General features: G+C 42.4%; 1 protein-coding gene across 1 annotated transcript in view; it reads right to left on the minus strand.

The window, feature by feature from the left end:
* The window catches only part of PITPNM3 (PITPNM family member 3), a 92,866-nt gene that overhangs the window by 44,338 nt on the left and 21,704 nt on the right, over positions 1 to 26,824 (minus strand). Inside the window, exon 3 of the mRNA XM_049782172.1 lies at positions 18,630 to 18,737. Coding sequence (XP_049638129.1) covers positions 18,630 to 18,737 — 108 coding nt within the window. The remainder of the gene's footprint in view (positions 1 to 18,629; positions 18,738 to 26,824) is intronic.

The following is a 26,824-nucleotide window of genomic DNA, read 5'->3' on the forward strand; positions in this document are numbered from 1 at the left end:
TATAAATTGAAATGACTTGTGTCTGCGCAGTTTGGACAAAGGACTGATGGGAAGGAAGGGGGTTCAGTAATGGCACTGGAACCCAGAAGAAAGCTGAGGGATGGCTAGAAAGGAGGCCCCATTGGAGCTTGGTGGAGGGAATTAGAACGAGAACCTCCCTGTTCCTGCCCAGACACAGGCCTGACAAAGTATCAGCAATGGTACTGGGTCTACCCAGAAGGAGGCTGAGTAAAGACCCAAAAAGATAGTCCCATTTGCGTTTAGTGAAAGGGATTAAGATGTGAGATTCCCTATTTCCTCCCTGATACAAACCTGGCTGGCCTCAAAGGGCAGATGAATAGTGATGGATCTGGAAACCAGAAAGAAGCTGAGGGAAGGCTGGAAAGGAAGCCCCTTCCCTATTTTGTTTGTTTTATATATGTGGAATCCAAACATCAATGCCAAAACCTGGGGCATTTTAGGACACTGCTCACAATCCCAGGCAACAACCCCCAAACTCCTGAGTTTCTCATTTCCAGGTCCTGGGGCAAGAGTGAAGGAGCATGTTGTTAAGAAGCAGGCATCTCTGATCCCTGGATGTTGCCAGTGCCTTCTCCTGACAGGACTAAGACCTTGTAAGCAAGAGGCTGATGAGATGCTGAGTCTATGCAATACTTTCATTACCTGAAGCAACATGATGGGTCACCAGATCAGGGTTCCTGTGGAAGCAGGGCACTGATGCTGGCATGGAAGCAGGGAGAAGCTAGGAGGGAGAGTCAATGAACAAATGAACCTGGGGATCCCCTGAGTAAAAGAAAGGGTAGGAGAGAGGGAGGTGAGAGGCAGCCCAAGGAGTGTGGGCTCAGAAACATATGGCTCCTGGCCATCAGATCACTCTCATCTTGTGGGAAAGGCCTTTTTGTAGACAAGAAAACTAACAAGATAATGTTTGCCTCTAATCCTATTGATAGTCCCATTCTGCCTGTTCTTAGGGGGTGGTGATGACAAACATGGGATCTCCCCTCTGTCTGTTCAGTTTGGGGTTGGAGTTACTAGAATAGGGACTCCTGGGATGGCTCCAAGATGGAGAATCATCAGACAAAGGCTGAGACAGTCAGTGTCTGAGGTAGGGCAGGGTGTCACAGGTAGAGTAGGACAAGAGCAGTTGGAGAAAAACTTCAAAAAGCCTTAGACTAAAAGGTGCTTCCTCAGACTTGGTTTCCTCTGCAGGAACTCCTGAGCCATTCAAAGGGAGACCTGCAGAGGCCACTGACTCTAGCAAGAATAGCTTGTTGGTTGACAAGGTAAGTGCAGAGCAGGACAGCTGGAAGCCGCCTGCCTGCCGAGCACCACAGGGTACAAACCAGCAAGCCCAGAAGGTGGCTGTATTGCCTGTTCCTGATTGGCCAGTTCCTGGGTGAGTCATTCCATGCAGCTGGCTCAATCACCACCTAAATAAGACCCCACTTGGCCTGGAGTTTTCCAGGGTCCCTGGGTCCAACAGCCATGTCATCTGGACATCTCAGCTGGAGCCGTCTTCAAATGTGGAAACTACCAGAATGAACTGCAAACACGGCTAGCTACACAAAGACATCTGGGGACTGCAAGATCAGAGAAAAGCTCTTTGCCCTGCCTTGGCTGGGACAGCTAACCCTGTCTGTCCCCAAAACATAGCCCTGCACATCTGAATCACATCATCAATTTCTAAGAGATGCTTCCAAGTCCTGCCAATGGTTTTCTGAGTGAATCAGAGTTCCTCTTTCCAAACCTCTTCTAGTCAGCTGAGCAACCTGAGAAAAGAGAGGCAAAATGTGGGGCCAGAGAGATAACATGGAGATAAGGCATTTGCCTTGAATGCAGAAGAACTGTGGTTCCAATCCGGGCATCCCATATGGTCCCCCACGCCTGCCAGGAGTGATTTCTGATCACAGAGTCAGGAGTAACCCATGAGCACCGCCAGGTGTGACCCAAAAACCGAGAGAGAGAGAGAGAGAGAGAGAGAGAGAGAAGAGAGGAGAGAGAGAAAGAGAGAGAGAAGAGAGGAGAAGAGAGGAGGGAGAGAGAGAGAGAGAGAGAGAGAGAAGAGAGGAGAGAGAGAAAGAGAGAGAGAAGAGAGGAGAAGAGAGGAGGGAGAGAGAGAGAGAGAGAGAGAGAGAGAGAGAGAGAGAGAGAGAGAGAGAAGAGAGAAGAGAGGAGAGGGGGGGCAAAATGTGTGGCCAGAACAGCAGCACTTCCTCCAAACTGGGCCTCAGGGAGAAGGAATGGAGAGTGCTCCTCCTGCCAGGAGGCATGGGGAGCAGGATTAGGGGTCTCAAACTTAATTTACCTGCGGGCCGCAGGAGGCAAAGTCGGGGTGATCCTTGAATGCAAAGTCAGTAGTAAGCCTTGAACATTGGGGGGTGTGACCCAAATAACTAAAACAAAACAAAACAAAAAAGATTTCTCTAGGGCAGGGCCACAAAATGTTGTACAGTGGCCTGCGGGCCACAAGTTTGAGACCCCTGGAGTAACTGGTGCTCTGAACTTGGTAACGGGTCCTTAAGAGGCTCTGGTATAGCCCAGAAACCTGGGCCAAGGGGAAAATGAGAAGACAACGCACCTTCACCTCACCCTGCCCAGGCTGATCCTGAAACATGAGGCCTCAGCTGAGTCACAAGTTCTTCTCATTCCATCTAAATGGACTGTCACCATTCCCCTCCCACCCAATACCTCCTACTGGGTTACAGAATGACCTTCTGAAAGTAACCTTCACTCAACTACTATCAACTACTCCCTGGATCCCCAGGGACCTTCTGTGAACACCCTCTCCTCAGCCTGGCATCCTAGGCCTGCTGGTTAGCTTTCTTGTTGCCACCTCTACATGACCCACACCTTCCATCCAACCTCACACCCCAATTTCAGCTATGCTGCCTTCTATGTGGCATTCCGATTCTCTGCCTTCTCCTGGATCTCTCCCTCTTCATCCCTGCATCTGCTGCTCCTCCACCTACTGCACCTCCTTTGGGTCTGAGCTGAACCCAGAAAGGCCTCCCTTTCTATGCCTCATATCTACATTAGAGCCTATCCTCTTTGACCGCCAAGTCCATTGCCACTCCTGCAAGTACACTTACCTCACTGGACTGCAATCACCTCATCCCTGGGTCTGGCTGCCAGTTCAGACTCAGTGCATTTCTGAGTCACTGGCAAACCCCAATACTAATGGCATAGGACCTGACACATAGTGCCTGCAAGTATACTGAAAGCATATATGAGGAATTGGAGGAGAAATTCATAAGGGAAACCCTCTTTTGGATTCAGAAAGGGTTTAACCTGGAAAGGTACAGCTGACTGGAGGCTGAGGGCACAGCCAAGGATGCGCCAGTGAAACTGGGCTGGGCAGGAGGTGGAAAAGTCTTGGAGAAATTTGTGCATTGGGAGACCCTGAAGATGGGCATCAGATTGAAAGCTGGAGATGAAACCAGGGAGCTACATGAATGAAGGCAAGAAATGTAAGAATTCTAGAAGGCTATAGCATCATTAAGCAACTCCCTGGCTATTTGGTTAGAATACCAGGAAAGGTCAAGAAAGGGAAGGTATTACACAGAAGGAAGTATCTTATAATCAGAACAAAGATCTGAGGTCTCTTATGGAATCTCACAGGGTAGCTGTCACAGGGTTATTTGGACCTGCTGTGATAGGAATGTAGCATATTCCCAGATAATTATACTCTGCTTCTCAAAGTGGATACCATCCTCCAGGGCACACTAGAACCAACCAAGAAGGATGGAAGGTAATAGACTTGAGTATGAGAGGGGTTACTTTGTTTGCTTCATTAAAAAAGGTCTAGTAGACTTCCAGGGAGACTCTGTGATTTGGTTTTTGGTTTTTGTTTGTTCTCCTGGAAATAGGGAGTAGGCAAGTAAGTTTGGGAGCCTCTGACTATAATTATTATAAGTACAATAAGAGCTAAATCGCCAGGCTGGGAATTCATATTTAATTCTGCAGGCAGTAAAGACCCAGATGTCAACTGTACACAGAATATTACTGGGTTAATATTTTAGAAGCATCTCTCTAGAATGGGGTAATGATGATAAATAAACCCCTAGCATGAACTCATCTTTTTCCTCCACTCCAAATTCCTAGAAAATGACATTGTCAAATAAGAAGGGGAACCCTACAGAGACTCTAATGCTGATATCTCTAAAAGACAGAAAGCAAAAAGATTCAACATAAGGAAGGGGCCTCAATTACGTCTGCAGGGCTTGTCCAAAGTGAAAGTGTGGGGCCCTTTGCTCAAACTTATTACAAATTTCTAGATGACAACAGTAAGGCAAAATCAAGTGTGAGACTCCATGAAATATGAGTTTTTGTATGTGTGAAAGAGAGAGCAAAGATCAAAAGTCAGGGGAGGAGAAGAATCTATACTAGAACCTAAATTCTTCAAAAATCTGTGGAGTGAGGGACATTTCCCAACCTGAATGTATGTCATGTGGAACCAACCTAGACTCCAAGGAAATAGGCACCGACCGTCCAGCCTTGACTCCTGGATCCCAGACATAGAAACGACAGAGTTCTCCACAACAACTCCAGAAACAAATCCCCTCCAGGATACAGAGGTCTGATTTTACCATCCATGATGAAGCAGAAGTCTTCCATACACCACAAAAGCACCGAGGGGAGAGTAAATGATCATGCAAGGAGTCTATAGTTAATCCCATGACAGTATACTTCAGGGATGGAGAAACCCTGTATTTCCTAGGCCAAGGGAATTCCCTCTATAATAATAGTTACTGTGCCTATGCAGGGAGAAAAAGAAAAAAAGGGGGGGAAAAAAGCACAAAATAATCATTTTTCCACATATAAATTTATTGATTGATTGTTTTTTTTTACGTCCTTATTTTGGTGTAGATATTAAAGTTGATGTCTCCCTTTTATACATTTTATCTTTTCTTTCTCTTTCTTTTTGCACTCCGGCATGATTTGATTTCAGAACCGAGACTATTGTGTGGTGCTTCTCTTTATTGCTCTAGGGCTCACTGGATATTTAATGTGACATTTATTTTTGTATTGTTATGGTATTTCAATTACCTTTTTCATGTCCTCTCTCAAACTGAGGTTGATAGCCACTAGAAGGACTCTGCCCATTTTCAGCATATTTTACTTGTTTTTTAATTTTTTTTCTTATTCTTTACCCCATTCTATTGCTTTTCTTTCCCTCAAACAAAACCACATAACTCGATTTATCTAGCTTAGCCTCTCAAACAGAGGGAGAAACAAGGGAGGGCACCAGGACCAAACAGATGTATGATCACTGATAGTAAGCTAGACAAAGAGGGGACCATGTATTCTAGTAGCCCGGGGGGTGATGGTGGGGGATATAGGTTGCAGAAAGGGAACGGGGAAGGGGGGAGGACAAATTTGGTGGTGGGTATTCCCCTGATTCAATGTTAATATGTACCTAAAATACTAATGTGAAAGATATGTAAGCAACTATGATCAAAATAAAACTTAAAAAAAAAATCTGTGGAGTGGGGCATTCAGAGTAGCTGATTATTCACAGTGAAGAATGCAGGATCAAGCAGCTATCTGGGCTTTCATGTAGAGGATCCAGGAATTTTGGTGAGTGAGTGAGTGAGAGTGAGAGAGTGAGAGAGAGAGAGTGAGAGAGAGAGAGTGAGAGAGAGAGAGAGAGAGAGAGAGGAGAGAGGAGAGAGAGGAGAGAGAGAAAGGATAAATGCTTGAGAAAGAGGGCATAGGAGGACTAAAAACACCTGAGGAATAAGCCTGAAGTCAATTGTTTGATTCACCCAACAGCATTTTCTAACCTCTCCAATAATTAGATGACAGCAGATTGCTGTGAATAGACATATCACATCACTCAGAGACAGACCAGGAGGGAACTGAAAATACAATGTGGAATGCACGTCCAAATATTTTTAAATAAAAGAGGAAAAGCAATAATGTGGAAGGAAGACAGAAAAATCAATGACAGACGGAGAGTACAAGGAAGTGGATCTGTGAATTCCTTGAATGCACTTAGTATAATATTAATCAGTGATTCCCAATTTTAGCCAATGTCAGAATCACTTAAAGAGCTAGATAAAACACAGGTTCTGAATGCTGCTCCCACGGTTCTTTTCTTTTTGGTTTTGGGGCTATACCCAGAGGTGCTCAGGGATCACTCCTCATGGGTTTAGAGGACCAACTGAGGATTGAACCCAGATTAGCTGCATGTAAGGTAACCGTCCTACCCACTGTACTATCTCTCCAGCCCCAGTTAGCCCCAATTCTTATGAGTTGAAAGACTAATAATGGACAAAGAGATGGCTCAAAAGGCTGAAGCATATGTTTGCATGCAGGAAGCCTTACTCTGATGCCCAATACTGCCTGGTTCACCAAGCCCCAAATGGGAAGTAGCCCCTGAGCACCACTCGATGTATCCCCCAAAACAAAAGTCCAGGGGTAAATCATGAAGGCCTTGTATTAGGTGACAGTTTTCCCAAAAATTCACCAAAAACGTAACTAATTTAAAAAAAGACCAATTGGACTTCATCAAAGGGTTTTAAATGTGTGCCCAAAGGACATTGAAAACATGAAACAACAATTCACAAAATGGGGAAATATTTGTAAATCATGTTACTGATAAGGACCTAATATCCAGAATGGGGGGTGGAGAGATAGCATGGAGGTAAGGCATTTGCCTTGCATGCAAAGGTTGGTGGTTCAAATCCCAGCATCCCATATGGTCCCCTGAGCCTGCCAGGAGCAATTTCTGAGCACAGCGCTAGGAGTAACCCCTGAGTGCTGCTGGGTGTGACCCAAAAATAAAAAACAAAAACAAAACTCTTATATGGAGTTAGAGTGGTAGTACAGTGGGTAGACCATTTGCCATCCACACAGTCGACCTGGATTCAATCCCCGGCATTTCATGTGGTCCCCCAGCCCTTCCAGGAGTGATTTCTAAGTGCAGAGCCAGAAGTTATCCCCGAGTGCCCCCAGATGTGGCCCAAAACCAAAAAAATGTATTAAAAAATTCTTAGAACTCAACAAAAAGACAACCCAATTTAAAATGGGCAAAAGATTTGGATAAATGTTTCTCCAAAGATGACAAACAATGACAAATAAGTACAAAAAATATATTCAGCTTCATTAGTCATTAGGAAAATGCAAATTAAATCCACAAAATTATTTATTACCACACACCCACTAATATGGCTGCAAGCCAGTAACAAAAAACATATAATGATATTCTACACAAATAAGTTTCTGGTATCTGGCACAGTGCTTCTGAAATCCCTGATGGTAAGAGAGTTGTTTTTATTTTTAATTTAAATGAGTCAATTCTGGGTGACAGTGGACAAGGATTGGTCATCAGAAAGACCAAGCCATGATTAGAAAACTCCTCCATTAACATACAAAGAATTAAAAAATGACAGTGTTGGCATGTATATGGAAGGGAGTAGTGGGGAGGCAGGAGCCCTCATTCACTGCTTGCGAGACTGTAGTCCCAGCCTTTTTGGAAAACAATATGGACGTACCTCAAAAAAATAGGAATTAAGGGGCCGGAAAGATAGCACAACGGTAGGGCGTTTGCCTTGCAAGCGGCCGACCCAGGACCAAAGGTGGTTCGAATCCCGGCATCCCATATGGTTCCCCCACCCAACTCCACCCCATGCCTGCCAGGATCGATTTCTGAGCAGAGAGCCAGGAGTAACCCCTGGGCACTACCGGGTGTGACCCAAATACAAATAAATAAATAAACAAACAAACAAACAAAAACCTACGAATTGAGCTCTCCTTTGACCCAACAATTCCATTTCTTAATGTCTATCCATGTGACCGAAAAACTCTATTCAGAAAACATTTCCATTCCTATATTCATGATAGCATTATCCACAATAGCCCAAATCTGGAAATAATACAAGTTCCCAAGAACAGATAACTAGATAAAGAAACTATGCTATACGTATACAATGGAGTACTTTTGGACTTAAAGAAAATATGCAATCATGCAATTTGCTGCTATATAGGTGGATTTCAAGAGTATCATTAGTCAGAAGAAGAGGGGCAGATACAGAATGATCTCTCACAATACAGGATATAAAGTAACATAGTAGGGGAAAACAAATGTGCAAAAGCTGGTAAACTGCAGTAGGAAGTTTACATTGGTGGGGGTGCAAAAGAAGTGGGGAAGAGATAGATGAACATGGGGGACGGTTGTTGGATAATAGCAGGGAAAGTACACTGGGACAATGCCGGAGAGAAGTGGATAGATACTTTGGTAGATGGTATGATCCTGGAATTATTAAAAAGAAACCCTACTATGAGCAGTATGATAATGATGCCTACACCATGATGCCTAAAATAAAAAATTTTTAAACATAAAAATCACTCCCATTCTCCTAATAGTTAATACTTCATTTCTCTTCACTATAAAACCTCCATTAAAAAGTCCCATTCGTATTAGGATTGAGAGCTTCCAGATTAGGCAACACTTCCACACCTGTAGGGTGATGTTTTTAAGCCTTACCCCACCCAGATCTTACCTTTCCTATCTCTTCATCATGCTGTTCATCTTCATATCCTTTAATATACATATTCATGTAAATAAGTATTTTCAATATACATAAGTATTTTCCCCGAGTTCTGCTAATTGAATTGTAAATGAATAGAACCTAAACAAAGTGTTGGAGGAACCTCAGATTTGCAGTCAAACTAAACAAAAGTTACAGGTAATGTGGAGACCCACTAACTAGATTGGTATAAAATGTGAGTAGGGGCAGTCTTGTGTGACTAAACCCTTGAACTGTGCGATCTATTGCTATTTCCAGGGAGAGAGAGAGTCAGAATTAAGTTGTAGTTTGCACCCCTATGTTCATCACAGCACTATTTACAATAGCATGAATCTGAAAATAATCCAGGTGCCCAACAACAGAGAATGGCTAAAGAAACTATGGTACATTTACACAGTGGAATATTATACAGCTGTTAGGAAAATGCAGTCATGAAATTTGCCTACATGAAGGAATATGGAGACTATTATGTTGAGTGAAATGAGACAGAGGAATAGGGATAGACATAGAACAGTCTCACTAATCTAAAGGATATAAAAAAAATAAAAATAGTATGCCAAAAAATATACAGAGACAATAAAGATGAGCACCAGGAGGATCAGCCCATGATATAAACTTTGTCACAAAGAGCAGTGAGTGCAGTTAGAGCACTAAACATGATTATAACTACCATGACAATGATAGAATGAGTCCATGGATTCTATGCTTTTCAACACCTTAGTTTTGTGCTTTTAAATTTCAGGGTTTTCTGGTAGATTGCAAGTAGATGGCAATAAAAACAATGATAACATTTCACATAAGAGCTGACCTTCAACTAATAGCTGAAGAGGAAAAAAAATGGGTAAGTTGTGGGTTAGGTAAGAACCAAGGAATATTTTTAGAATCCACCAAAAACAGAGAATCAGAACAAGAAGGAAGGGCAAGTAGAGACACATAATTGCAGACCTATTAGAAATCTTGGCAAGAGAGAACAGAATTATTTGAGAATAATAAAAGGAAAATGTCACAGTTATATACCAGGTGCAGGCATAATAAAAACCAATAAAACCTTACATGCAAACACCACTTGTGGCTTAAAACATAAAAAAAGATTTTTCAAGCTTAAAGTTTCAGAAAGAGCGAAAAAACAGAAGACTCATAAATTTACTTCAAATGTCTCCCCAAAGGCAATGAAGGCCAGGAGGAATTTGCATAGCGCTTGGGAGCAGGCTCATGTTTGCTGGCAAACTTGCATTCAAATGAGAAGGCATAATATAGAGAGAGATGTTTAAAAATGTACAGACTTAGAAAGTGCCTACTCACACTTCCTATCTGAAAGAATAGTTTAGTGAATGAGGATGAAGACGTAAGTCCAAGAGAAGTGAGGGAATTTAAGAAGCAACTGTGAGCAAGCACTGCACACTCAAAAGGATGAGATTTATGGGTTGTAAATCTTAACTCTACAAACCAATTAAGAAGAATGAAGAAGAGAGAAGGGACAGAGGCAAAGAAGATTAGAGCATTATTCTCAAGATCAAACAAAAAAGCATGCTATTGCTTCTGCTACTAACAGCTTTCAGAAAAGCCCTTGCTACACAATATAATAAGAAAGATAAATAGGCAGTGTAAATATTGGTAAGATACAGATGTTGAAATTTGTGACATTATACTACCTTAAAAAGCCAGGAAAGTCAACTGACAAACTAGCAGAACTAATTGGTTTTCAGTCAAATATAACTCAAATACATAGCAAACACTTTATATATATAAATATATCCAAAGTAAAAGTAGAAGTGAAAACTTCTGAAAAAAAAGAAAATATAACACATAATAGAAAAAAAGGCAAAATATCACATTTTGAGAAATTCAGAGAAAAATTAAGACTGATCTCACTGGCAATCAGGTTAGGATACACTAGCCAACAAAAATCATCTATGAAATCTGTAGGTAACCCAATTCAAAGTTGGCAAAGATAATAGTTTGCATGGTCTTTTTTGAAAAAATTTTACAGTATCTAGTAAAATTTTTCAGTAGGTATAGAGAGGTATAATTTTCATATAGTTGAACTGGTTTTAATTTTTGATACTATATATGGTCCCCAAGTTCCACCAGGAGTAATCTCTGAGTGCAGAACCAGGTGTGGCCCAATAACAAGATAACAAACAGTACAGTGGTGGGGAGCACCTGAGCACCACCAGGAGTAAGTCTTAAACGTAATTGGTTGTGGCCTGAAAACAAAAACAAAGCTCAATACTTACCCTTAAACACTTCTAGCATGTTCTAACAATAAAATTTTCTAAGGTCGGTCCAAAGAGAATCATTAAATTATGGGCAACTGTTTTAGAGAATACCATAATATAGATAAAAGAATGGGTTTCGTTTATATATGTATAGTCATGTTTTACCTAACAACAGGGTTTAGTGTTGAGAAATGTATCATTAGGCAATTTCATCTTTTTATAAACATCACAGAGTGTAATTACAGAAACCTGGGGGATTTTTAACCCAGTAGTTTTTAGTATTTTTATATCTACAGCCTGGTGGAAACAGAAAAATACTTTATGTACTGTAAATGCAGAAATAAAAACTATTCCATTTGGCAGATTCATTTTTAATCAGTTATTATAAAGCAAAATTTAATAGTTATTTGATTTTTAAAATAGCCAGAAATAGAAGTTAACAATAAAGTTAATCGTTGGATATTTTAAACCTTTGAAAAAGCAATATTCAGTTCAAATACTGTTGGTGTGAAATCTGTCACTACGTCTGTTGATCACTGAGGCTGCAGTATTGTTTCAGAGATAAAGTGATGTGTTGACACCCATGTGGTGTGCTATTTGTTAGACAGCAATAACTTTTTGTGAACCAGCAGGAAATTTCTGTAAATCAACATTGATTCATAGATCAGTGCTTAAAAAGCACTGGTAGAGAGCCAGAAGATATTATAGAGGGTAGGGTGCTTGCCTTGAATGCAGCTGACACTACATGTGGTCTGAGTGATCCCTATGCAAAGAGTAAAGAGTAAATCCTGACCACAATCAGATGTGTTCCCAACACCCCCCCCACACACACACACAGAGGTAGAGTCTATTGTATACCTCATTTATACACACACACACACACACACACAGGTAGAGTCTATTGTATACCTCGTTTATATGGTAAATTTTACTGTCCATTGGTGATTGACTATGTTAAGCAATGCATGACAGTCATCATAGGAAAAACTCTCCAAGATCTAATAGAAAAGAGGGATCCTCCAGATTGATTCATGAGATTTACAACAGAAATGTAGGCTTCAAACCTCAACCAGGGAAGACCCTACCACTACCTTGGCATTGACTTACTCCAAAGAATGTTCTCTTAACATCCATGTGACTCAGCAACAGCAAAAACCTGCTTGCAGGGCAAGACGATCCGCATCTAATGGTGAGGTAAAACTAGAAGGATGCTCCACATCATCCTGACTTCGATGAAGGAAATGCACAGAAACCAGAATCTTTAACTACAGAAACCTGACACCAACAACAGCTAATGTGCGAAAAGATTTCACCGGGACCATAGAGAATGACTCAGGGATTGGACAGCCTAGTATGTCCTGGAACCCAGAGTCAGTCTTATGCCAGAAGACGTCAAGGATAAGGTTTTCTTGTATTTAGGCCAGGGCTTTTTTTCTTTCCATTTTCCCCATATTTTGCTGGGCCTATGCAAACAATTGCCACTCTCACACTGTTATTACTGTATTTTTTTTTAACTTTTATCCCTTTTTAAAAAAAGAAGAGCTTACTAAACTTTCTGCTGGTGCTTTAATGAATGCATTGTGATTCAATAATTTTCAAAAATATACTTGCTACTGAACTTTTTCTTCTTTCCTTTCTCTTTTATCTCTTTAGTTTTTCTTTCAATTTTCTATTTTTTTAAATCATGTTGCTTTTGGTCTTCCTAAAACAAATGTATTATGATCATTTATGTCAACTATGTAATTCATTTTCTTTAAATAAATTAAAAATGAAAAAAAAGGGGACCAGAGAGATAGCGAGGAGGTAAGGTGTTTGCTTTGCATGCAGAAGGTCGGTGGTTAGAACCCCGGCATCCCATATGGTCCCCTGAGCCTGCCAGGAGCGATTTGTGAGCATAGAGCCAGGAGTAACCCCTGAGCACTGTCAGGTGTGACCCCCCCAAAAAAAAAAGAAAAAAGGAAGGAAGGAAGGAAGGAAGGAAGGGAGGGAGGGAGGGAGGGAGGGAGGGAGGGAGGGAGGGAGGAAGGAAGGAAGGAAGGAAGGGAGGGAGGGAGGGAGGGAGGGAGGGAGGGAGGGAGGGAGGGAGAGAGAAAGAGAGAAAGAAAGAGAGAGAGAGAAAGAAAGAGAGAGAGAAAGAAAGAAGAAAGAAAGAAAGAAAGAAAGAAAGAGAGAGAGAGAGAGAGAGAGAGAAAGAAAGAAAGAAAGAAAGAAAGAAAGAAAGAAAGAAAGAAAGAAAGAAAGAAAGAAAGAAAGAAAGAAAGAAAGAAAGAAAGAGAAAGAAAGAAAGAAAGAAAGAAAGAAAGAAAGAAAGAAAGAAAGAAAGAAAGAAAGAAAGAAAGAAAGAAAGAAATGTAGGCTTCATCATCATAATGAGCATGGAGGGTTTTTTTTTTTTTTTTTAACTTTTGTTTGAGGGCACTACACCCAGCAGTGCGCTGGGTTTACTTCTGTCTCTGTGTTCAGAGGAAGTGAACCAAGGTCAGTCACATGAAAAGCAAGTGTCTTAAATTTTGTAACATCTTGGGGTAAGAGCAATAGTGCAGCAGTAGGGCATTTCCCTTGCACACGGCTGACCCAGGATGGGCCTGGGTTCAATCCCCAGCATCCCATATAGTCCCCCAAGCCAGGAGCAATTTCTGAGCACAGAGTCAGGAGTAACCCCTGAGCATCACCAGGTGTGATCCAAAAACAAAATAAACAAAAAAATCTATACCATCTTTCTGGCCTAAGAATGGAGATTTTAGTTTTATTTGTATTGTTTTGCTATATAACAAGAGTATAGTTCTTTTTTAAAGGGTGGATATCTGTGTGCCTGCAGTATTATAATACTGCAGTATTATTCTCAAAAGCTAAAAGTTGAAAATGTGCTTATCAACAGATGATTGGAAAAACTAAATGTATATATACAATGGAATGTTACTTATTCTATTACATGCAATAACAAAAGACATTAGGCTAAATAAAATAAGCCATATATAAAAAGACAGTACTACACAATTCTGCTTGTGTGATGGACCTAGAGTGGTCAACTCCATGTGAATAGTTGCCAAGAATTCAGGGAAGGAAGAAATGAGAAGTTACTGTTTAGTGGGTTCAAGACTTTCTTTTTTTTTTTTTTTTTTTTTTTTGATTTTTGGGCCACACACCCGGCAGTGCTCAGGGGTTACTCCTGGCTGTCTGCTCAGAAATAGCTCCTGGCAGGCACGGGGGACCATATGGGACACCGGGATTCGAACCAACCACCTGTGGTCCTGGATCAGCTGCTTGCAAGGCAAACGCCGCTGTGCTCTCTCTCCGGGCCCAAGGGTTCAAGACTTTCAACTGGATATGAAGAAATAATTATAGAAATGATGATGGTGATGGAGGTCACAACAATATGAATATTTAATGCATTTGAAAATTGCTTAAATGAGCAAATTTATATTTTATCAAATTTAAAATGGACAATAAAAACAATAAATCATATGCAATAAGGTAAACTAATACTAAAACACTATTATTAAAATACTAGGCAATATATTTTTCCCAAAATGTAAATAAATAACAAAGTTCAAAATAAGAAATAAAAACTGTGGCAGAAACACACACAAAAAAAGAGTACTATAGGGCCCGGAGAGATAGCACAGCGGTGTTTGCCTTGCAAGCAGCCGATCCAGGACCAAAGGTGGTTAGTTCGAATCCCAGTGTCCCATATGGTCCCCCGTGCCTGCCAGGAGCTATTTCTGAGCAGACAGCCAGGAGTAACCCCTGAGCACCGCCGGGTGTGGCCCCCCCCCAAAAAAAAAAGAGTACTATAAACCATAGATTTAAACAGAAGAAAATCATGGAAGAATACGCTGGACAAGCTAAATGGTTCCAGGACTCAGGTTGAATCTGGCTGAATCTGGCAGTGTTAACTCAACAGACTTGGTGGATAGTGAGGAGCTAAAGTGAAGTCTCCTGTATAGATAGGATCTTTGATGGGTTTCTTCCTTCATAAATGAACCATTAAAAATATTCTGTGTGGAAATGGCAAGGAAACCAGTCACAGACAGTGAGAAAGAAAAAAGTCACACACGAGTAATTAAAACCTAAGCCTGTGCTGCAGATGAGTGTGGGGTCTAAATTTATACCATTTATGGAGAATGAAAAACACTAAACTGTAATTTTAACCTATATAAAATACCCAATTAGGGAACGCTCAGATCCAGTAGAAATCTCTATAAGGACATTTTTACAACTCAGAACACACATGATTCCCACAGAAAAAAAGATGGGGGTGGGGAAGAGTTTGATCAAGATGTAGTCACAATCAAACATGATAAAAACACTGTACATGTGTGAATGCACACATACACATAAGTATGTATACAGAATTAATCTTAAGAAAAAGAAGAAATAGCACAGCAGTCTAAAAGTAATAGCACAATGTATACTTTAAATAGCAAAAGAGCTTAGAGAAGCATCATTAAAACTTCAGAGGAGGGCCCGGAGAGATAGCACAACGGCGTTTGCCTTGCAAGCAGCTGATCCGGGACCAAAGGTGGTTGGTTCGAATCCCGGTGTCCCATATGGTCCCCCGTGCCTGCCAGGAGCTATTTCTGAGCAGACAGCCAGGAGTAACCCCTGAGCATCGCCGGGTGTGGCCCAAAAACCAAAAAAACAAAACAAACAAAAAAAAAACTTCAGAGGAAGATCAGCTCCATCAGACTCCATCAAGAATGTTAAGACATGAAGAATCTATGGGTCATCATCCAAGCAGAGATATGGAGACTGCCAAAATCTAATCATGGAGCCCAAAAGAGAGGTCTTGGCTGGATGTTGACTTGGGGGCAGATGATACTGGCCACGGTGGGGCTCTAAGAGCACATATCTGGAGTGAGCTTGGTGGGTGGAGGCAGGAAATGAGTGGGAGGCAGGAAGAGAGGATTGTCTATCTCACCAATGGAGATTGCTGCCTTTTCCAGGAAGCATTTTCAGAACTTTTCTCCCCAAAATAACCCCTAGTGTTTCTTGCCTCAGGCAGCAGCTGTGCTCTTCTCCAGCACTCTGCTAAGCACTCCTAAAGGGTGACAATGCCAGACTGCTCTTTACTTCCCCCACATCTCACACAGCCCCTGCGCTGGCTCCATAAGTGATAGTAGAAATGAATGAAATTAATGTGTGTCTTCTGTCGTGTTGTGGGAATTCACATTATGAATGCACAGAAGAATTGGAACTTGGAAGGAGCAGGAAATATGACTGCTCCCTCCTTGGCCCTCTCTTCTTTCTTTCCCTCCTGTTCTCCATTCTGTACTGGACTTGGAAAAGCACTGCCCCTATAAATTACCTTCTCCTGGGAACTCCAAAGCAGTTACTAGAGCTGTTTGGGCAAGGTCTCCTCTCCCCCTCTGGCTTCCTGAAGCTGCATTGTAAAGAACTGATGTTACAGACTCTCTGCGAGGGTTATCTCAAGGGTTATCCCACAACTTTTGTACTAGCCCCCTCAGGATGAAGAAACTGAGGTTCACTTAATGCCATAATACCCGTGATCACAAAACCACAGGGAAGCAGGGCAAGGTTCAAATCCAAATTGCTTTTGGCTCTGAAGCAAATGTAGTCCCTCCCTTCCATCTCTCTCTGCTTTCTTTTCCCCCTGCCCACCCTCTACTCTACTCCACACCTGCTTCCCAGTTCACATTGCTGCTCCCTCACGCCTTGTTAGCTCATAAAGTGAGTCACACGATTATTTGGCAGACAAGTGGGGGTGGGGTGGGAGGGGTGGGAAAAGGACGGATGACCAGATGGGCAGTGAGTACAAGTTTAGGTTTGTCTTTTTCCTGGCAACCAAGCATTGTACTAAGGCAGAACCTAGAATCCATAACCCCTGTGTTATGTTATGTTATGTGTTTTATGTTATGTTATGTTATGTTATGTTATGTTGTGTTGTGTTGTGTTGTGTTGTGTTGTGTTGTGTTGTGTTGTGATGTGATGTGATGTGATGTGATGTGATGTGATGTGATGTGATGTGATGTGATGTTATGTTCCTGGAGTGACAGAAAAAAAACAGAAATGGGATTATCTGAAAGATAGGTCTATGAAATTATCCCTAATTTCATAGACTAATCCCAAACTGTGGCCTGGTTTGGAGGCAGACCCAGAATGTATAACAATGGACTTTTCTTTAAGACTTGGAGTTCTGGTGCTTGCCTTTGCAGGAGCACAGACCTGTGCCTCGCCTTAGTCCAATGTGGTGTCTTGTAAGAGTTTGGTGTGAGGGGCCAGAGCAGTGGCGCAAGTGGTAGGCGTTTGTCTTGCATGCGCTAACTTAGGACAGACCAGTTTGATTTCCCGGCATCCCATATGGTCCCCCAAGCCAGGAGTGATTTCTGAGTGCATAGCCAGGAGTAACCCCTGAACGTCACTGGGTGTGCCCCCCCCCAAAAAAAAGGCAAAAAAAAAGTTTGGTGTGGGACCTAATAAACTAGGGATCAGAGTCCATGGAGACTTTGATCTTCTAAGTCTGTCTTCTTCACTGATACAATCGAACAGTCACCTAGGTCTATTTATTCTTTGGGATAAGCACTTTGAAAAAAGAACTGGGGGTGAGAAAAAGAGCATATTGTATAGGCAAGAGAGCTACCAAGATGGTCAACACCAGATGCTCATTCCTTGGCAGTGTCAGGACTATCTCAATAAACACCTTTTTACAGGATGGCTCAGATCATAACCAAGTAATAATGGGGCCAGGAGAGGAAGGAAAAAGGGAGATGTGGAAAATATGTAGGAAATATAATACATGAGATGGTAAGGAGGGACAGAAACAGATTGGCCTCAGGATAATAGGACCAGAGGCCATCAACCCAGATCTTCAGAGGGCTAGTTTTGCTCTTCACTCTAGTGGGACCTTAATTATATGGAATCCCTCTCAGTTTCTCCATATGTCATTTAATATCTGATCTATCAGCTACATCCTCCACTTTTATAAAGCCTGGCCCCATAATGCCATTGGAACTTGGGGACCCTTCCTTAAACCCTCTTCTCCTGCATCCTCCAGAAATTCCCACCTTACCCTTCTGGACCCTGTAACCCTTAGTTTTTAAGTCCAATTCCTAAACAACTGGATTTATACTCTATCATACATCCCAAGGCAGAGGCCACAATGACATCATCTTTAGTTATTCCTGCCAAGTACTGACACATAGTAGTAGATGGCCAACATATGGATATGACCCTAAAAGGTCAAACACACAGAAGGGTACCTGTTTTGTTTGCTGAGTAAACCCTTGTCACAACTTACGGGGCTGGAGAGATAGCATGGAGGTAAGGCATTTGCCTTTCATGCAGAAGGTCATTGGTTTGAATCCCGGCATCCTATATAACCTCCCAAGCCTGACAGGAGAGATTTCTGAGCATAGAGCCGGAAGTAACCCCTGATCACTGCCAGGTGTGACCCAAAAACCAAAAAAAAAAAAAAAAACTTACCTCCATATAAGGCTCCCTAGAATAATCTCTAGTCATATATTTTTTCATTGACAACTCTACAAAGGAAGTTACAGCCCCCATTACTGTTCCTTCCCCTGTCCATTCAGAAAGATGCTTCTATTTGTCAGCAGATTTCAACAGCAGAGGCCAAGAAGTCCAAGGACCTTGAATCCACCACCTCCCATTAGATGGCTATACTTCCTGAGTGGTCTTTCTATGGACAAAGGGAGCCTCCATTGATGTGATCTGATTATCTTCCATTTCTACAGAAGTACTCATACTAGTTTACACAGATCACAGAATTTAGAGGTAACAGACCTAAGAAGTATTCAGTCATATAAAAGAATCTTTACAAATGATCCAAGCCCTTTCTCTAAATTGCCAGCACTTCCTACTCTGTAGGATATGTATATGGTTACTACAGAATGAATCTCACCTTGATGCTCCTCCAGTTTGCCAATGGTCTCAATCTGCTCCACTAGGTCATTTGAATTCCACTGGCTCATTCCAATGAGAATGGCATTCTTTCCTTCAGCCATCTCCTCTGTGGGCACAAGCAGAGAAGGGCATGAGCAGATGGTGCTATGAATGTACAATCTTAATTTTTTTTGGTTTAGGGATCATACCTGGCAGTTCTTAGAGTTCACTCCTGTCTCTGCACTCGGGTCATTTCTGGTGGTGCTCAGGGAACCATATGGGATGCCAGGGACTGAACCTGGGTTGCCATATACAAGGCAAATACCCAACTCACTCTGCTATCGCTCTGGCCTTGAATGATTGTCTTGACAAGAGTTTACACGTAAGGAAGTCCTAACATCTTCCTTTGAGCTGGTACAAAACTCATTTATAAAAGGTATGTATTATATAAAGCTATGAAATGTTCAAGAATGTTTTGCTGCAAGAAGGCATTGTTGTTTTTGCCCTGCTGTATCTCAGCATTACCACAAAAGAAAGAAACAAGGAGAACATTAGAAGAGAGGCTAAAAAACAAAGGTGGATTTATTTCTGACACTTAGAACAGTATTTCTTGAAAGGAAGTAGGCTTAGGAATAATAATAAAAACTTGCCAATTCCTGACAGTTTTTCTCTGGCTAAGTTGCTTGGCTTCTTTTAGCCTCAGCTTTCCAGAGCATAATAGGACTGGCAATATTTAACGGACAGAATTACTGTGAGGATTAAAGGAGATAATACATAGGAGAGTCTTTGGTACATACAAGGTTCTAAATAAGAGATATGATTAGTTCCTCACATTAAAAGTAAGTTTTTGGGGCCGGAGAGATAGCATGGAGGTAAGGCGTTTGCCTCTCATGCAGGAGGTCATCGGTTCGAATCCCGGCGTCCCATATATGGTCCTCCCGTGCCTGCCAGGAGCAATTTCTGAGCCTGGAGCCAGGAATAACCCCTGAGCACTGCCGGGTGTGACCCAAAAACCACAAAAAAAAAAAAAGTAAGTTTTATTTAGTATTTATGTGAGCTAGAATTTACATAGGGCAGAAGAAGTTATGGAGTAAACAGGAGAGAAAATGCTTTCTGACTCATGCTAAGCAAGCCTCAAACTAAGATCCTGTCCCTCTTCTCAACTGTAAAGACTCCCTTTCTCCATCCCCATACCCATTCTTCCATAAGACTAAGTCTATTCCTTACGTCTTTTCCCAATCTAAAACTAGAGATTCTTTTGGGAGGAATTAGTGGACCATATCTCTTAAGAAAGCCATATTCAAAAAAATAAAAAGAAAGCCATATTCATTCTCCTGAGTTCCTATAATTCAACAGCATGCAGCTGATACATCTGATACATTCTCATCCCAGAAAGGGACCTTTATTTAAGAATACTCATTAAAATATCCCTATCTCCTCTTTTTTTTTTTCTGATAAAAAGATTTTCCCCTTCTCTCATAGAACAGGCCTTAAGTCTGTGAAGGAGAATCTTCAGGCTCATGATAATCAAAAATAAAAGGATGAGACTCATTTCAGTGCCAAAGAACTTTATAGAGCAGATGGAACCAATATGGTGGGTCTGAAGCTTAGGGAGCTGTCCAGGGTTCTGAATCACTCTCCAACTCAATTCTGGCTAGGACATCTCAGCCTGCCTTATTTGATTTATTTAACAATGCTAATCAGTCTTTATTACACACTGAGATGGTTATAAGTATTTTATGAACATTAATTGTAACTAATAATAATAATAATGATATTATAAAGGTACTATTATCTTCATTTTACAGACAGGGAAACGGAGCCATGCAGTAATTCAGTAAAATCCTAAAGTAATTGATTAGAGCTTGAAATATACTATTTTAAGAACCTGAAATCCAGGACTCCTCCTGGTCTTCCCTTACATCCTGTAGCACCTGCCCAAAGTTCCAGAAGCACAATATATTACATCTAGAAACCAGCATATATCTCTAGGCAATTCTCTAAGCTGACAGATCCCTGATTAGGTTCCAATCCATACCTCACTGTTTAATCAGCTTCTGCCTATTTTGCACACATCCCATCCCTGTTTCCTTATCTAAAATGGTAGAGTAGGAAAACACTAGTTCTTCTTTCTCAGGACAAATGCTGTAGCAAATGGTGGGGGATAATGGACTGAAGCTACACATGCTACAAACATTAGGAAGTATTAAATTAGGGAAGCAGGATTGTGAAAAATATGATTAAGATCCCAATTATGCTATCAGAACTTTTTGGGGGGAGCACATCTGACGATGCTCAGGGATGTTACTCCTGGCTCTGCACACAGGAATTACTCCTGGTAGTATTTGCAGAACTATATGGGATGTTGGGATCAAGCCTGGGCTGGCCATGTCAAAGGCACTTTACTACCCATGGTACTATCACTCTGACCCTATCAAACTCTAAAACCCATGACACTTGGGGCTAGAATACAGTGGTTAGGGCATTTGCCTTGCATGTGGCTGACTTGGGTACAATCTCCAGCATCCTCTATGGTGCTCAGAGATTGCCAGGGTGATTTCTGAGTAAAGATCTAGGAAAATCCCCTAAACACTGCTGGGTTTGACCCCAAAAGCCAAAAAAATAAAATAAAATAACACCCATGACACCATCTTTAATCTGTTTGACCTTGAATAGGAACTCCAGTTTCAGGAGCTTCAGTTTTGTTTGTTTGTTTGTTTGTTTTTAGGTCACACCCGGCAGCGCTCAGGGGTTACTCCCAGCGCTAGGCTCAGAAATTGCCCCTGGCAGGCACAGGGGACCATATGGAATGCTGGGATTCGAACCACCGTCCTTCTGTATGAAAGGCAAACGCCTTACCTCCATGCTATCTCTCCAGCCCCAGAGCTTCAGTTTTCTAATCTACAGAAAAACATCATATGGTTGATCGGGTTGCTGTGCAGTTCAAATACAATAACACAGGTCACAAATGTTCACAAGAATCTTTTTTTTTTTTTTTTTTTTTTTTTTTGGTTTTGGGTCACACACTCCTGGCTCTGTACTCAGAAATCGCTCCCAATAGGCTCAGGGATGCCGGGAATTGAACCGGGACCCGTCCTGGGTTGGCCACATGCAAGTCTAACACCATACTGCTGTGCTATTGCTCTGCCCCCCCCCACAAGAATCTTAATATGCAATAGGGACAAAGATGAGGATTTTAGAATTGGAGATGATAGTACCATTACCACCATCACCTCCAGAGCTTATCCCAATTCTTTCTTTTTGTCTGGCCTTGTGAAACTCTTTCCTGGCTCCAAGGTAAGGGTAGTGGCTAGGGTCATTCCACAGCCCACCTTGAGTTCTGTTGTTTTCTAGCTGATGCTCAAGCATGAAGCTGCCCACTAATCCTTCTAGTGGATTCTTACATGCCCACTACCCAATGTGTGACTATGACCTGCATCCTATAGGAATTCAGTTGTATGGGAAGTATGAGTGTTAATGACTCTGGCATGGTCAGATGAGACCACCAGACTCCATGACAGGGTGTGTTGAGACAGATACTCAGCACGTGCCTGAACAACTTAGTTATAGCACTTTTTAGAGTTCAAGAAGCAACATCCCAGATTGTACAAGGCTATTAGAATCCACAGGTTCCTTCCAGTACCTCTTCTGCAGAAACCTCACCTCTCACCCCTTTCCCAGCTGGAGCTATGCCCTCATCCATTTTTTCCTTCCTACTCTTCATCTATCTTCCTTGCACATGCACTTTCCTCTCACAGATTGTCATGATTTTCTGCTCACACTTTAAATCTGTCTCCATGCCACTAGCTCTGATCTCAATAGATTCCTAACAGTTCTCTGTTCCTTTTAGTCCTGTGTTTCTCTATCTTTAAGGTCCTTCTACTAAGACCTTGTTCATGTGTCTGACTCTCCTTAGCCCATATCTGTTTCACTCTCCTCTTTTGAGGAGTAGATATGTATTTTTCTGGATTTCTCACTCTCTTGGTTTATATTTTTCTAACTTTATTTCCTTTTCTTTCCCTTCTTTTTTTTGTTGTTGTTGTTTCAATGACTGGGAGTTACACACACTTGATTGTGGTGCACACCAGAGGTCACCAGCTTCATTTTTTTGTATGTACACATGGCTGCATATATTGAATAAATTACTTTGGTTTTTTGTTTGTTTGGTTGGTTGGTTAGGTTGTGGGGTCACACCCAGCAGTGCTCAGGGGTTACTTCTGGCTCTATGCTCAGAAATCACTCCTGGCAGGCTCGAGGGACCATATGGGATGCCAGGATTCAAATCAATGACCTTCTGCATGAAAGGCAAATGCCTTACCTCCATACTATCTCTCTGGCCCTGAATAAATTACTTTGTGTGGAACCAGAGATCTCAAGTAGCAATGCAGCTATGGGGGTTATTCGGGAGATCAAACCTGTGGCCTCATTCCTACAAGGCAGGTGCTTTTAACTAAACTAACTTGGATCTCTTATTTCTCTTTCTTTCTTTGGATTCCTCAAATCTCCATCCACACAGGTCTTTCTTAAACTCTCTGGCCTTCTTCCTCTTCCTCTGAATCACTGTTTCTTTTAATTCTCTCTTGGGTGTGTATGTGGAGGAGGACTGTGATATGCATGTTATATGTGGTGTATGTGTGCCAGTGAAATATGTGTGTAGCATGGGCTGGACAGATAGCATGGAGGTAGGGCATTTGCCTTGCATGCACAAGGGCAGTGGTTTGAATCCCGGCATCCCATATGGTCTCCTGGGCCTGCCAGGAGCTATTTCTGAGCAGAGAGCCAGGAGTGACCCCTGAGCGCTGCCAGATGTGACCCAAAAAACGAAATATGTGTGTGGCATGTGTGATATATGTATGGTAAGTATGCTTTATATATGTGTATTATGTGTAGTATAATGTGATATCTGTGTATGATAGTGTGTTTGTGATATGTGTGTGGATATGGGGTGTAGATATGTAGTCTATGTAGTTATATGTGTTCATGTGCACATATCTCTTGCTCTCCCTGTTTCTTTCTTACCTTCTTCATCTCTGCTTTCCCTGGCTTTGCTGTTTCTTTCTCCTCTCCCCTATCTTGTATCCTCAGGTGCCCACCCCCATACACACTTGATCTTCAGACCTTCTTTCTAGACCTCTGTGCCTTTCCTCTTCCCCTACTCTCAACACTCAGACTTCAGTTCCTCACTCTGGCAACAACAGACTCATCTTTGTATCTGCACACCCTCATCACACACAGCACAAATACACACACTTGTACTGTATTTGTCGGCGTATAAGACAACTGGGTGTATAAGACGACCCCCTAGTTTTGCAGTTAAAACATAGGTTGAGGCCTATATTCGCTGTATCAGACAGAATATTTCTGTGCTGCATGTGCTGCATGTGTTCCTGTGCTCATGTACCACAGTGAGCCAATCACAACAAGCAAAGGTTCAAAGGTTATTCTGTAATAGACTTCCTCCCTGACTCTGGCCAATCTGAGCAGGTTTTTTACAGTGTAGATTCGGGTCCAGAACATTGTCTAATTTGCATGCATAAAAAGCCTGCTTGGATTGGCTGAGTTAAAGAGGCGGTCCGAGCAGCCTTGCAGTGATTGGTGCAGGATCAAGTTGGAAAATTCGTTTCGTGGCAATATTCAGACAATTTTTGTTTAGTGGCATATTGAAACATTTTTCGGGATATACTCGGCATATAAGACGACCCCCCTGATTTTCGGTTGACTTTGTTTCGAAAGTCGTCTTATACACCGGAAAATATGGTACATGAAAGTAGCAGCTGTGATGGAGGCATTGGAGGAAATGGGAGCATGGGTTCATCTCTGAATCTCCCTTGGTTGGAGACTGTACTTCCCAGTAGGGCCCACAAGAGCCACAAAGCACTCATTTAGATGAATGTCCTGGTTATTGATTTCATTCTTGCCTTTTTAGATAACTGTTCCCTGAATGCTAATTCTTTGATGACCTCTGGTGCAAACACAGTTTTTCCATCTGCTTCAGCCCCACTGAGCTTTGCACTATGTCCAAACTAGGCCAAGCCCAGAACCCTGGCTTTGACCCCAGACTGACCCTGACCCTGGCCAAACCTGACTACACACACCCCTTTAAGCACAACCTCCATGGCCAAAAGCAAAGCCTTTCTCTTTACTGGGGTTTTTGTTTCTAGTGAACCCACAGGACTCCAAGCACCATCCCCTTCCCCAGGAATCTGGTCCAATACCATCCATCCTCCTGACCCTAATCCCATGACACCCATCATTCCAAGGGCCCAATGCTAGTTGCATGGCCCCTTTGTGTATCATTTGCCTCCACCCCCATCTACAGACCTCAACACCATAGCTGTCTCTTCACACAGTGAAAGCCTCCACTCAGCACATCCCCAGGAACATCTGGAGCCAGCTCCATGACATTGGCTTCTGCCCTTCCCCTCCTGTAGTTAGAGAACAGCTGGATACCTAATACCTAGCTTATTCCCTTAAAGGTCTTTTGCATAACTACCCACTTGCACTCCAGTCCTGAGACAAACAATCCCAATTCTGTTATTTTACTGGGCTCAGAGACTCAATCAGATTTTCCAGAGGTCAACAGAAGTGAATCTGTAGCCCAGCTTTAAGGAAATCCTGGGTCCTCTAGCCCAGGCAGCACATACCTCTTTCCTTCATTCTCTGTGTTCAGCTAAATACTGGAAACTGAGTGAAAAAGGATAGCCACATTCTCTGAGCCCATCCTTGCCCCAGAGCCTAGGTAAGAAGACTTTCCCTGGTTGCTGTTGGAAAGCAGATCATGGGGTAGAGTCTCTAAGGCAGAGAACAAGGGAATAAAGCACATGGGGACAAAAGGCAGAAACTTCCAGTTTCTCAATGAGGACAACGCCCAACCTTGCCTAAGGAGGCTTCACTCTCATCTAGGCTCCAATGGGATCAGAAGTTCTGGACAATAAAGCTGGCTTCACACCCATCTACTCCATTGCCATTCTCACCACACCTACCTGCCTTGACAAGGTATGTGCCCTGGAGTCTCATAGCCTGGCAGGCAAGGAAAGAGAATGGCTTAGATGGTGGGGGAAAGTCCAAAGGAAATGGCAAAGTAAGGCAGCATTGCTGCCAAAAAGACCTCCCTGGGAGACTTATGGAATATCTGATAAAGTCCAGTACCTTTGTTTACCAGCTGCCAAGCAGCAGCACAGCACTGCAGGGATAGGACTGAGCAAGACAGGGATGGGTGGGGCTCCTAATACTGTCATCCAGCTATGAAGTTTGAGGTAAGAGGCCTTTTGTGTCCCCTGGGACTAAGGGGCACGGGGAGGGCCCTGCATGCATATTGCTACAGAAAGTGCCTGTATGGCCAGGCTTGGCATGTCCAACCACAGCCCAGATCATCTGAAGGTACTCAAGCCCTCACTACTTTGGAAAAGTCTAGTAAATTTCCTGCTGGTAAACACCTAGGAACAGACTTTTAGCCTTATGTGATAATTCACAATGATGAACTTTCTAAGATGTTGTGACCCATTTTCTGAAATGGTTAAAAACTGTACACTCCCACTAGCAGAGTCTGAGAGTTCCTGTTCCTTTGCAGAGTCCTGTCCCTCCACCCCAACTTGGGACATCACATTGCTCTTGGTAGCAAATTCCTTCTCAGGGCATTGAAGATGAAACTTTAAGTTACAGGAACCTGTTCAGAGAAAGACATGGCTCCAACTGGAGTTGGAGCCCAAGGCACCAGAATGTAGACCTGATGGCCAAAACCACAGCCCAAATCAAGGTCAAAGCTCTTTCTGGGTGAAGATCAGTGAAGGACAGGGAAATGCCCATTTGAGGCACACCCAGAAACCTGGACAGCCACAGCTGAGATCCCTGCTCTTAATGGTCCCACTCAACGGGCAGAGCCAGTAGTACTGGAAGCAGGGAAGCATAGTTTTACCTCTTATTGCACTGTGAGGAGTGGGGGGCAAAAAAAGACCTTGTCCAAGGGACTACATGAAACAAGAGTGAAGTTGAGAGTTGGCAACTAGAACAGATATGATAGGAGGTCCAGTAAGGATTGCTGAGGTGAGAAACAGAGTTGGTGGGGAACTGAAAGGTCCAGGATCTTAGAGAAGGAATGGAAAGAGCAGGAAAGGGAATAGCAGATAAAGGAGAAGATGAAGGCCCAGTAGAAAGGAGGTTTAAAGTCAATAGGATCCCAGACCATTGAAAGAAGCAAGATAGATACTTGAGAGG

Source organism: Suncus etruscus, chromosome 1 (genome assembly GCF_024139225.1).
Source record: "Suncus etruscus isolate mSunEtr1 chromosome 1, mSunEtr1.pri.cur, whole genome shotgun sequence".
Taxonomy (NCBI): domain Eukaryota; kingdom Metazoa; phylum Chordata; class Mammalia; order Eulipotyphla; family Soricidae; genus Suncus; species Suncus etruscus.